The sequence below is a fragment of the Zootoca vivipara genome, chromosome 6 (assembly GCF_965207765.1).
Source record: "Zootoca vivipara chromosome 6, rZooViv2.hap1.1, whole genome shotgun sequence".
NCBI lineage: Eukaryota > Metazoa > Chordata > Lepidosauria > Squamata > Lacertidae > Zootoca > Zootoca vivipara.
In genome coordinates, this window is record NC_142589.1 from 89395470 (window position 1) to 89408582 (window position 13113).

The following is a 13113-nucleotide window of genomic DNA, read 5'->3' on the forward strand; positions in this document are numbered from 1 at the left end:
GACTCCTCTGATCCCAATAAGGGTCTTTCCCCGTCCCTTGGATTTCCAAATTCTGTCCAAAATTGGGTTTCTGAAGTTATATGGACTGCAGGGTTTTTTGTTTGTTTTTTTAACACTCCCCACCCTGGGAAATTCCCCTAACTGCAGCAGGGACAGCCTCTGGGGTGTGGAGGCACGGCATCTCCTAAGCAGCACAACCAAACCCACAAGAAAAGCCAGAAAGAACCCCTACTCGTTGTGGGTGTCTTCGGGGGAAGCCCCTCCCTTGACGTCCCCAGAAGTCCAATCTTCATCTCCATCCTTGTTCTCTGCCGCACCTTCTCCTTTCTGGGCTCCCGACTCCCCATTCACAGGAGCTGGGAGGTCTGGGGAAGAAAAGAGATGTCAACCCCCCAGGCGATAGAACAGGAAGGGGCAATCTGTTGTCAGGAGTGTGGGTCAGCAATTAAAAAAAACCCACGGTGTCCATGAAATAAACTCTTTATTCAAAACAGTGCAGAACTAGTGATCACAGCCACTCTTCCCAGTAGGTCTTGCCCCAATGAGGCAGTGGTGAGGACTTCCCACTGCTCTCTAAGGCTCCTCCTCTCCAAGGTCTTTCCCAAGCAGCTGCAAATTGCGTCTGCACACAACCAACCTCTGCTATTTTTTTTAGTTTCGCTGTGTGTTCTAGGAGACCAGGGTCATGGGGGTAACCAGGGGGGTGCAGCTGCACCCCCTAAATCAAGTCAATATAAAAATACTTGACTAACAGACCAGACACCGTTGCAGAAAAATTGGTTCTGCCCCATCGAACATCCTACTCCCCCTAACATAAATCTTGGCTATGCCCGTACCCGTGGGGAGGGGAGTTGGTCACAGCTGGAGGAGGAGACTCTCTGGATTCTTCAGCGGCCGGACTCCTCTCTGCCTCTTGGCCTCCCTCCTCAGAGTCTGAACTGCTCTCTGCCACAGCCTCTTCCTGCTCAGTAAACCCTGTTGATTCTTCAATGTCTGGCACCTTGTCCTCTCATTCTGCTCCCTCTTCTCTCTCCGACCACTCCTCCTCCTCCTCCCACAAAAAGGTAAAGGACCCCTGGATGGTTAAGTCCAATCAAAGGTAACTCTGGGGTTGCGGCGCTCATCTCGCTTTCAGGCCGAGGAAGCCGGCATTTGTCCACAGGCAGCTTTCCAGGTCATGTGGCCAGCAGGACTAAACCGCTTCTGGCGCAACAGGACACCGTGACAGAAACCAGAGCGCATGGAAATGTCATTTACCTTCCCGGTACAGTGGTACCTATTTATTTACTTGCACTGGCGTGCTTTTGAACTGCTAGGTTGGCAGGAGCTGGGACAGAGCAACAGGAGCTCACTCCGTCGCAGGGATTCGAACCGCCGACCTTCTGATCGGCAAGCCCAAAAGGCTCAGTGGTTTAGACCACGTCGTCACCTGCATCCCTATCACCATCACACAACCACTCCCCTGGCTTTGAGCCTTCTTCCCATGGGGTTTTCCTTGGGGGTTCCCCAGCTGGTGCCTCCCACCACTCCCTCTGCATCCAGCCAGTCCCTGACATCTGTCATAAAAAGATTAAGCTCCTCCCAGTTCCTCCATCACTGCCCACTTGGGTTACCTCCCTCCCAGCCAACTCCAACCCCATTCAGAAAGGATTTCTCTTGCCGCCAGCCCCTTACCAGCACTCGTCTCTTCCTCGCCTGTCTCATTCTGCGTTTCTCCTTCAGGCAGCTTCTCCTTGTCTTTGTCCCCCTCCCCTTTGTCCTTCTCCTTCTCCGAATCAGTCCTGTTGACTTTCTGGTTCGCCCCGACCTTTGGCCCCAGGACACGGGACTTCAGGCATGTGTAGACCTCGGCTGCCTTCTCCATCACTTCTTTGTTGGCCTTGTAACGCCGAATCTTATTACAAACAAACAGGGCATTTTAGACACTTTCAAATTGGGCACGGTAGTGTCGATATAAAATGCAAAAGGCTCTACCTTGGTGGATTCAAAACGGCAAGCTTATCAAGGTACAGCTTAGTTCTCGAACGTTTTGGCTCCCGAACACCGCAAACCCAGAAGGGACTGTTCTGGTCTGTGAACTATTTTTGGAAGCCAAACATCCGACTGGGCTTCTGGTTTCTGAACGTTTTGGAAGTCGAACAGTTTAGCGCAGCGTGGGGGGGGGGGACTTGCCGAGCGGGTGGCTTGGTGACCGGGCGGCTCGTGGGCCGGATAAACGGCCTCCATGGGTTGCCAATGTATGCTCTAGCAACTGAGCTACCCAGCTTGGGGTAAATGTTCACTAAAAGATGCTGCTTCTGGCAACCTTGAAAGTTGGCTAAGAGAATGCAATTGCTTTTAACTGCTTTAATAATGTTTTAAATTACCCCACCAAATGATCCTTCTCCTGTGAAACTCAATGGCTACTGCACATTTAGGTTCAGAGGCCATGAGCCACAGGGGAGCTACAGCAGAGGGGTGTATGACTGGTCACTGCTCAACTGGGGCAGCCCTTTGGGACCTGACTCTGCAAGACCCCTTCTTACACGCTTAGGATCCTGGAGAGATAGGTGGCTTGCTAAAAGGAAAGACGTGTCGCCCAGCAATATTTTATATGGGAAACGCGGCTTCGTATATAATTAAACTAATAAATCGAAGCAGAGGAGGCCATTGTAAGCAACTGAGTTAATGCAGCAAGAAAACAGCATTAAGAGACAACATACTCAGGCGCATCCGAGGGGCACACACAGGGTCAAGCAGGCAGCAGGGGGGGGGGGCGTAGCAACGGAAGCAAGGTTGTAAAAGGTAAGGGAACCCTGGATGGTTGAGTCCAGTCAAAAGCGACTATGGGGTTGTGGCGCTCATGTCCCTTTCAGGCCAAGGGAGCTGGCATTTGTCTGCAGTCAGTTTTCCAGGTTATGTGGTCAGCAGGGCTAAACCGCTTCTGGCGTAACGGGACACCGTGACGGAAACCAGAGCGCATGGAAACGGCGTTTACCTTCCCGCCGCAGCGGTACCTATTTATCTACTTGCCCTGGCGTGCTTTAGAACTGCTAGGTTGGCAGGAGCTGGGACAGAGCAACTGGAGCTCACTCCGTCGCACGGATTCGAACCGCCGACCTTCCGATCGGCAAGCCCAAGAGGCTCAGTAATTTAGACCACAGCGCCACCCACGTCCTCAAGGATGTGCACAAGTAGTAGGGCCTCCTCAATCCCACCCACCCCCCTCTTACCTTTTTCAGAGTGGCCACGACGTTCGTGTGTTTCTGGAGGATCTGAGAAGTGACTTGCAAGCTGCCCAGTTCTTCCAATGCACTTAGACACCTCTTGATGTCCTAGAGAAACAGGATTTTGGGCACAGTGACCATTTGGCCCACCAGAGGTCACACAAACTCTACTTACGCTAATAATAATAACAACAAGAACAACAACAATAATGGTAATGATGTTTAGCCGTCCATCTCACTGGGTTGCCCCAGCCACCTGGGTGGCTCCCAATAGAACACCATAAATACACCATAAATACATCAAACACTAAAAACATCCCTAAACAGGGCTGCCTTCAGATGTCTTCTAAAAGTCATGTAGTTGTTCATTTATTTGACATCTGATGGGAGGGTGTTCTACAGGGAGGGCGCCACTACCTAGAAGGCCCTGTGCCTGGTTGCCTGTAACTTCACTTTTCGCTGTGAAGGAACCACTAGAAGGTCCTTGGCACTGGATCCCAGTGTCCGGGCTGAGTGATGGGGGTGGAGACGCTCCATCAGGTATACAAGGTTTATACCATTAGAAGCAGCACCTGGGGGTGTCCTGTTTCCTGGCCTGTATCAACTCAAGAGTGCAGGTGGAAAGGGGTAGGGTTTATGTCTGGATGTCCCACTGCTGTTCGTTGGATTGGAGAAGGGGAAAACAGTGGAACAAGAGACCCATCCCCTCGGCTCCAGGGCTGGGGACCTGCAGCCCTCCACTTATTGATGCACCTACAACTCCCATCAGCCCCAATCGGCATGTCTAACAGTCAGGAATGGCAGGGGTTGGAATCCTGCACCATTTGGATGGCAGCAGGAACCCCACACCTGCCTCAAGTGGACACCACAGAAGAGTTCTCCAGCAGCGGAAACAGCAAGCAAATCCTAAAGGTGGGCAGGAACCTGCAGGCAAGCCTGGGACTCGTAAGGGGAGCTGCCCGGGGGGGGGGGGGGACAGGCTCAAAGGAGAGAGGGGCTCCTGCTTACCGGATTGTCGACTTTCAGAGCAAACTTGATCTCGCTGTGCAACTTCTGGAGTTTCTCCTCAATCGTGGGTTCTGTAGACAGCACAAATGTTTTTTGAAAGCCGGGAAAAGCAAGTCACTTCCCCACCTACTACCCCCATCACCAAAGCAAACTCCTACTCCAATTACATATCCCCTTTCTCTCCTTCTCCAGCCCTTGTTTTTACCTTTCTTCTTCTCCACCCTCCTTTCCGGGAGCAGCTCTGACTTTTTCCGGCCTCGTTCTGCTTTCAAAGCTCTAGAGACAGAAGAAAAAGAGGGTAAGAAGCAGAACTGATGCTACGGAGCGGGCTGTGTCTACTCCATGCCTAGGGGGAAAAATGCAAACGGGCAACCCAACACTCCCTAAAATGCCAAAGCCTGCAGCTAGTTGGTTTGACTACTGCAATGTGCTGTATGTGGGGCTGCCCTTGAAGGTGGCCCAGAAACTGAAGCTAACAAAGAACTGGGTGCACGACTCTAAAACTGGGACTGCTTGCTGGGCACATTCCTTGCCAGTAATAAAAAGGACTTCACTGGTCACCAAACTGTTTCAGAGCCCGATTCAAGACCCAGGCGCTGAACTTTAAGGATCTGAATGATATGGGTGGGCCCATAAACGGGCGAAGGAAAGCTGTATTAACAAATTCAGCTCTCAATGTATTTGGAGGAAATTCCTACCAAAGGGAACGTAAGCTTAATGCTTGGCACTGGTTTTCTCTCCCAGCTCACCGCAGAAGCTCTTCCTAAGTATGTTGTGAGCTCTATGGATGAAGGGTGTCATACAAAGAAGAAGAAGAAGAAGAAGAAGAAGAAGAGGAGGAGGAGGAGGAGGAGGAGGAGGAGGAGGAGGAGGAGGAGGAGGAGGCGGGGGAGAAAAGTTGCCCCAAGCAGTTTCATCAAACTACATTAAACCTCCCTCTTCAAAGCATGTTGGGAACTGACTCAGGTATACTGGGCTGAGGTATACGGCCTCGGCCCAGTATACCTGAAGGAGCGTCTCCACCCCCATCGTTCAGCCCAGCCAACTGAGGTCCTCCTCCGAGGGCCTTCTGGTGGCCCCCACCCTGCGAAAAGTGAGGTTACAGGGAACCAGGCAGAGGGCCTTCTCGGTAGTACAGCCCTCCCTGTGGAACGCCCTATCAGATGCCAAGGAGATACACAACTATGTGACTTACAGAAGACACCTGAAGGCAGCCCTGTTTAGGGAAGTTTTTAATGTTTGGTGTTTGATCGTGTTTTTAATATTCTGTTGGGCTGGGTAAACCCAGCCAGATGGGCGGGGTATAAATAATAAATTTGTTGCTGCTGTTGTTGTTGTTGTTATATAACCTGTTCCGGGTCTTCTCGTCTCCTTGGCCCCTCTTCTCCTTTTGACTCTGTTTCCTCGAGATCTCAGCGGGCTGCTGCTTCTTCAAAGGCTTTTTCACCTGGAGGGGGAAAGAAAACAAGAAGGTCACAAGATAGGCGATCACATCCCAGTGAAAAACCTCCCAGGCTTCCCCTGCTCTTTGATATCTGGAGGGCTATGGTAAAATAGCTGCTTTCCTATGTACAAGCTCAGGACTGCAGTGCCTCAAAGCACAGCCACTCCCCCTATGGACTAGCCCAAACACTGCCGTCTTCATCTGAGGCCCCAGCCAGGGAAGGTACGAGAATGGGCCTTTTCAGTGGTCTCACCTATGGTCTGTATTTACAGCTTTTATTCCCCATTTTCTTCCTGTTAATCATTCTACCCAACTCCTTTATATACTGCTCTCTTCTATTTCAGTTATGTTTCCGTCATTTGCCTGCAGCGATTTATATAAGCCTTTCCAACATTATCTTACTTCTCGGTCTGCATCTGGTCCCTACCTCAATGCAGCAAGTTCGCCAGAGCCAATACAGTGGTGCCTCGGAAGTCGAACAGAATCCGTTCGACTTCCAAAACATTAGGAAAATGAAGGTGCAGCTTCGGAAGCCATGGAAGCCGCATCGGAAGTTCGGGTTCCAAAGAACGTTCACAAACCGGAACACTCACTTCTGGGTTTGCAGTGTTCAGGAGCCAAAACGTTCGAGTCGCAAGGTGTTCGTCAACTAAGGTATGACTGTAGTGGGGTAGAAGAGCTGGGGGGGATTTACATCTCACAACCAATGTTCCCCTTTGGTTTCAGATAGCACATGGGCAGACGACTCTAAAAAAAAAGCCTGGGGCACAAATTTTTGCATCCCTCTAGCAGCTATGGCGGCTCATTGACCAGAAGTAATGTATTTAGCATTAACTCTGGAAGTGTAAGGTAAAAGGTAAAGGACCCCTGGATGGTTCAGTCCAGTCAAAGGTGACTATGGGGTTGCGGCGCTCATCTCGCTTTCAGGCCGAGGGAGCCAGCGTTTGTCCACAGACAGCTTTCCGGGTCATGTGGCCAGCAGGACTAAACCGCTTGTGGTGCAACGGGACACCGTGACAGAAACCAAAGCGCATGGAAACGCCGTTTACCTTCCCGCCGCAGCGGTACTTATTTATCTGCTTGCCCTGCCATGCTTTCGAACTGCTGGGTTGGCAGGAGCTGGGACGGAGCAACAGGAGCTCACCCCGTCGCGGGGATTCAAACTGCCGACCTTCCAATCGGCCAGCCCAAGAGGCTCAGGTGTTTGGACCACAGGGCCACCCATGCCCCTGGAAGTGTATAAACTAACCTGACCAAACTAAGCCTCCTGGTGTATATTGTGCTCTAGGATGTGATTTATGACCCTTTAGACTGCAGCTGACTTTGTTATGATGGAAGGAATTTAGGCCACGAAGAGGCTGAATGAAATGGGACGCAGCTTGGCATAGTGACGATTATCATAATAGGCACAGAGTTGCATTGGAGATGATGTCTTGGCATCCTGATGGCTGGGCATTACATGGTTCCCTCTCCGAGAGACTGCGGTTTGATTCTGTTATCTGTGCAAAGGAATGTGACCTTGGGCAGAGTGGGCAGAAACCAAGGAGCTGTAATGAAATCAGCCAACGGGGATTTGAACAAGGATGAGAGAATATTTAAGTTGGAAAACGACACCGAACTCTGGAGGGAAAAAAAACTTATTAAAAACCCAAGTAAATGATTTAAGTGAAAATGGGGGAAATAACACGCATGCTGTTATTGAATATATACACTAAGGTTTACTTGGTTTATTTGCCATTTGCAGGGACGTAAAGGGGCAGTTGATGGAAAATATTATTGGCAATTACTGAGATGTCAACTAGAGATTAATTGAGAACTAATGCAGCAACAGGGGGTCTATCTTGGACATATCTTGTAAGGAGAAAGGGGCAACTGGTTTTGGAAAATTGTATTAAATTGCATCAGTTCGGTAATGATTTGCAGTAATTTGGAAAATCAAGAAAATTGGCAGAAAAGAAAAGCCTGGGGCTACGTTCAGAGCAGGGAAGTGGGTAATGGTCACTGGCAATCTGCGTGAAGAACAGGGTTGTATAAGTCCGAATCAGATAAGTGTTGGAGATGTAATGAGATTGAGGGTATGTTTTATCATATGTGGTGGACTTGCAAAAGGGTAAAAAGAGTATTGGGAAATGATATATAATTAATTGAAAAAATGTTTAAAAGTACTTTTCAAAAAAACACACAAAAAAACCAGAGTCCTTTTTGTTGGGGATAATTCAGAGGAAAATTCCCAGGTGTCAAAAAAGAATATTTATGTACACTACTACTGCAGCTGGTTAGCGCCCAAAATGGAAAACGAGCGAGGTCCCAGCTAAAGAAGAATGGCAACTTAAACTGATGGAATAAGTGCAGCTTGCAGATGTAACATACAGAATAAGAGAACAAGAAGAATGTACATTTAAATAAACTGGAAAATGTTTGCTGAATATATGGGTGAAAATTGTGTTCATTTAAAAACGCTTGTAGCATTGAATTCATATTCAACAGTGAAAATAAGTTCTGATGGATGTAACAATGGGTTACTGAATGGTTTTGTTTATGTAAAATACGCAGGGATGGACGGTATGCAAAAGGAACCATGGAAAGAGAAGAAGGGAAGTCATCGATTTAAGGTTGTTTAAATGAAAATTTGGAAATGTAAATCAGAAAATTTAATAAAAATTTACACACAGAGAGAGAGGGGGGGGGTACCTTGGTTTAAGAACACCTTAGTTTATGAACAACTTGGATTAAGAACGCTGCAAACCCGGAAGTAGGTGTTTTGGTTTGTGAACTTTGCCTTGGACTCCAACCCATTTTCCTTTGCCGTTGGGCCAGGCTGGCTGAGGCCAGTGGCAGTCCAAAAGCAAACGGAGGGGCCACAGCACCTCTGCACACCCAGGGTCCTGAGCCTGAAGTGTTCTGGGATAAAGCTCAGCCTGGCCCCCTTCCCACGGGGCTCCCATCCCATCCCTGCCTTGCCAGCTCACCTCTTTCTCCACTTCTGAGTCGGAGGATGACGGGGCCTTGGGCCGCCCCTTCTTGCTCTTCTTGGGGACCTCGTTGTCCACGCTGCTGTCGCTGTCCGAGTGCTCCACTTCTCCCTTCTCGGCCTTCTCCTTTTTTCGCTCCTTCTCCTCCCGCTCCTGCTCCCGGAGGCGGCGCATCTCCTCCTCCTGCTCACGCTTCCGCTTCTCCTCCAGCTCCCGGCGGCGCTCCTCGTCGCGCCGTTTCCACTCACTGATGCGGTCCACATCGCTGTCGCTGTCGCTGTGAGGGGAAGCAGGCAAGGAAAGCAACAATAAATGACTGCTACTCAATAGTATGGGTCCGCTCACCTCCTAGGACCAGCAGGCACTGCCGAGCGCCAGACCTGTTAAAAAGATCGCACGGAGCCTCAATGCGGCAACCGCGGCAAGCCACATCCTTGAATGAATGTCCTGCATACATGCTACCAGACTAGTCTGTCCTTTATTTCAGTTGCCTCCACTGCTTGGTCCCTAGCTCAGGGAGGGCTGTGAGAGATAAGAGGTGCACTTGTGCAGAGAGAGAGAGGGAAGATATACATTTGTGACGGTGTGTGTGTGTGTGTGTGTGTTTTCCTCCTCTAATCTAGATTCCACCTGGATAAAGCAGTTTGGAATTAAGTCTGCTTCAGTTGTTTAAAAAATAGTTATAATCTGAAACGCACACAGAGACACCCATACCCTACGGTGCTCCAAAAAGCCAAGACTCTCTTCCACTAACCTAAGGAGAGAGAAAAAGAGAGACTCACGGAGGAACACAGAATTCGTAAGTCCCATGAGAAGGCGTGGCCAAAACAGCCAACCGGCGAGCACAGAGTGCCCTGTTGCATTTTGGAATTTGCCAAATCAGTAGCAGGAGTGGTGAGCGAGTGGAAAATCAACAGGACAGTGACATGTGAAGAAATGGCATCTTTGCACCTCTGTGTGCCATACTGTTACCGGCAACGGGGGGGGGGGGGCGGCAGGAAGAAAATCTGTGCTTTCTCAAGATGGCCTGCAAGGCACTGCTAAACGGAAGCCTCTATGATGCATTTCTCAAAGGGCAGGGGAGAGAGAAAGGCAGGCCAGAACACTTCCTGACCTGCCCCTTCAGAGCTTCTCCAAGCTTTGTGAGAGGTGCACTTGTGCAGAGAGTGTGTGGAAACATACTGGGAAATATACTGTATACATTTGTGACTGCATCTCTCTCTCTCTCTCTCTCTCTCTCTGTGTGTGTGTGTGTGTGTGTGTGTGTGTGTGTAAGAGACAGAGGGAAAGAGGAATGTTCTGTGTTGTTATCAGACAGCAATAATAATAATAATAATTTATTATTTATACCCCGCCCATCTGGCCGGGTTCCCCCAGCCACTCTGGGCGGCTTCCAAAAAAACAGAAATTCTAAAATACAAAAATCCATCAAACATTAAAAGCTTCCCTAAACAGGGCTGCCTTGAGATGCCTTCTAAAGGTCTGGTAATTGTTCTCTTTGACCTCTAGTGGGAGGGCATTCCACAGGGTGGGTGCCACTACCGAGAAGGCCCTCTGCCTGGTTCCCTGTAACTTGGCTTCTCGTAATGAGGGAACCGCCAGAAGGCCCTCGGAGCTGGACCTCAGTGTCCGGGCAGAACGATGGGGGTGGAGACGCTCCTTCAGGTATACCGGACCGAGGCCATTTAGGGCTTTAAAGGTCAACACCAGCACTTAGTGTGTGTTACTAATCATTGTGTGATCTCCAGAGTCAATGATCAACAGGACGTAGGGGATTTCCCCTGACAAGCACGAGGTTATCGGGAGGGTTTGGGAGGGAGGCAGCAATGGCTGCACTCTCTCCCAAATTCTGTGCTCTGCCACCCCACCCCCAACAGCCACTGTGCAATTGATGCCCACGGCACCTTCTCTAAACTCGAGGCGTGCCCGCTGGTCCTAGGAGGTGAGCGGACACCTGCTCTAGGACCCCGCATTAAGCAGCGATGGCTCACAACAGCCCCACCTTCGCTCACCTGTCGCTGCTGGAGCTGCTGGGAAGCCTCTCTGCCTTTGGCTTCCTCCCACGAGGCTTCGGGGGCGGCTTTTCCGCTGCTGCCGGGGGGGAGGAACAAGTAGAGAATTAGCTATAGCCATCTCCTAGCCACCCTGTTCCTCAAGTGAAGCAACCCACCCACACCCCATGGAAAAAGCTGCAGGCTTTTCTTGTGACTTGGGGAAGGGCATGAGCGACATAGGAACTCGGCTGCAGCGGAGGGAGAGAAGGGAACCGTTCGGACTGGGCATTGCAGATGCCCGAGAGTTTGCTTCTATTACACTCTTTGCATTGTGCATGTAGACTATTAATCTTGAGAGGGAACAATCTGTCTTATTGATGTAAAAATGCTTCCAATGTGCAAGGGAACCAACAAATAGGAAGAGTCCTGCTAGATCAGTCCAGTCCAGCAAGCCCTCAGCTTATACAGGGGTTACGTTCTGGGGGGTCGTGCCTAGAGCCAAAATTGTGTATAGTCAAAACATATTGGGTGCAATGTGCCCAAGTCTTTTTCCTTGGGTGCCTGGCCTCTTTTCCCCCTCTTTTTAATTTTAATTTTTTTTGGCCAAGTGCATAAAGCTGGATGTGCGCAAGTTGTGGGCTTACTGTCCCCTGTTTCTAGTGCCTCTAGGAATCTCGCAAACAGGGCAAGAAACAGTCCTCCCCCATCAAATGGCACTCAGGTGTGTGCGTCAGTAGAAGCATTCTCTTGATCCCTTGAGAAGGATCTCCTGCTTTTAGCCTTGTATTATTCTTACCATACTGTTTTATGGTTCATTTGGGATTTCATACTTTGCAAACAGCTTAGAAGACAGTCTAAGCCAGGCATCCCCAAACTTCGGCCCTCCAGATGTTTTGGACTACAATTCCCATCATCCCTGACCACTGGTCCTGTTAGGTAGGGATCATGGGAGTTGTAGGCCAAAACATCTGGAGCGCCGCAGTTTGGGTCTAAGCATTAGGCAGTATATAAATCAATATACAATATATTGTATATTTATATACAATATAAATCAATAAACAGCAGCAGCAGTTGTAGTGCTGGTATAGTAGCAATGATAATAGGTTATTTACTTCTGAGTTTTCCATCTGTTTTTTAAGCACCAGAAGGCATGTAAACCCCTCCTCTTTCCCTCACAAGGACAAATGTGCCCGATGAACACTACAGCAGACCCAGGGGGCAATATTCAATGGGCTTCTCTGGTTTGCACAAGGATTTGAGCTTGTGCAATGAAACTTCTCAACATGTCCTCCCCAGATCTGCTTCAGAGGGTTGGGAGAGCCCACAGACCAGATTGGGGGAGGGAAAAAGTTTTGTCATGCAAGAAGAAATCTTTGTCAGGAAAGGAACAGGTTGCTTGGCAATACAATGGAAGGAATACAAGAAACGACCAATTGATGCGCCAATTGACACACGACTGTACCCAACCTGGAAGTGACTTTAAAAATGGCAAAAAACAGCCCTAAAAGAGGCCAGAAAGGGGGGAAAAAGGCACGAAAGCAGCACCCGGCAATCCCACAAGTCTTTGCAAGTGCAATCCCAAGAGCCTTTGCAACAGATCATTGAAGCCTTTGGAGAGTTGGGAGTTTGAGCAAGGTTTGGAGGGAGTGGTTGTGGCAGAGCTTGGCCCAAGCACTGCTGGTTTTTTAAAAGGGGTTTCAAAGGGTTTCCAGAGGTTCAGAGGACGTTATGCAGGCTTTTCCAACGGTGTTTCCAAATACACACGATTCCACCGACGAGCCACAACCGCCCGCGTAAATGGGGAGTTGCCTGTACAGCATAGCATTAAAGGCAAATGTTTCGTCAGCACAAGGAATTCTGCTTGCACAATGGAACATCCCCCCTCCCCTCCCCCCCCACTGTGCCCTCCAAAAGTCTGCCCGGATGACTTGACTGACAGCACACATGGAGGAGAGGGCGAGAAATCCTGTTGCACAAGCAGAAAGCCTTGTGCATAAGTGGGACTAGCATGGGCCGCAACCTAACATCCCACAGCTCTCTTTCGCTCAGCAGGGATGTGGAGGGAGGAAGCATGACAAGTCACAGAGCAGCTGGTGGCGCTGCTGGCTGGCACTGCTGAGAGCTGAAGTCCAAAACAGCTGGGCATAGAAGCCTGCAAGAGCCAAGTTTAACCCTAGCATTGTTTGCACCACGTGTGGGGAACCTTTGGGCGTCCAGATGCTGCCAAGTTAAAATAATAATAATTGTTTTTTTAAAAGAAAAATAGATAAATTTAATAATTATTACTGTGTTCTTGCCAATTTATTTTCGCAACAAAGGAGTTTCTGACTAAACAGCAGGAAAAACTTTGACAGTAAGAAATTCCTTTGGGAGGTTGTGGACTCTCCTTCCTTGGAAGTTTTTAAGCAGAGATTGGATGGCCATCTGTCATGGATGTTTTAGTTGAGATTCCTGCATTGCAGAGGGTTGGACTTGATGACCCTTGGGTC

The 13113-nt window shown here is 49.4% G+C and overlaps 1 protein-coding gene across 1 annotated transcript in view; it reads right to left on the reverse strand.

Moving 5' to 3' along the window:
* HDGFL2 (HDGF like 2) overlaps window positions 1–13113 on the reverse strand; it is a 32579-nt gene that overhangs the window by 797 nt on the left and 18669 nt on the right. The window contains exons 8-15 of the mRNA XM_035120000.3: window positions 10643–10721; window positions 8628–8907; window positions 5564–5661; window positions 4420–4490; window positions 4215–4285; window positions 3213–3314; window positions 1675–1894; window positions 233–365 (exon numbers count right to left, since the gene is read on the reverse strand). Coding sequence (XP_034975891.3) covers window positions 233–365; window positions 1675–1894; window positions 3213–3314; window positions 4215–4285; window positions 4420–4490; window positions 5564–5661; window positions 8628–8907; window positions 10643–10721 — 1054 coding nt within the window. The remainder of the gene's footprint in view (window positions 1–232; window positions 366–1674; window positions 1895–3212; window positions 3315–4214; window positions 4286–4419; window positions 4491–5563; window positions 5662–8627; window positions 8908–10642; window positions 10722–13113) is intronic.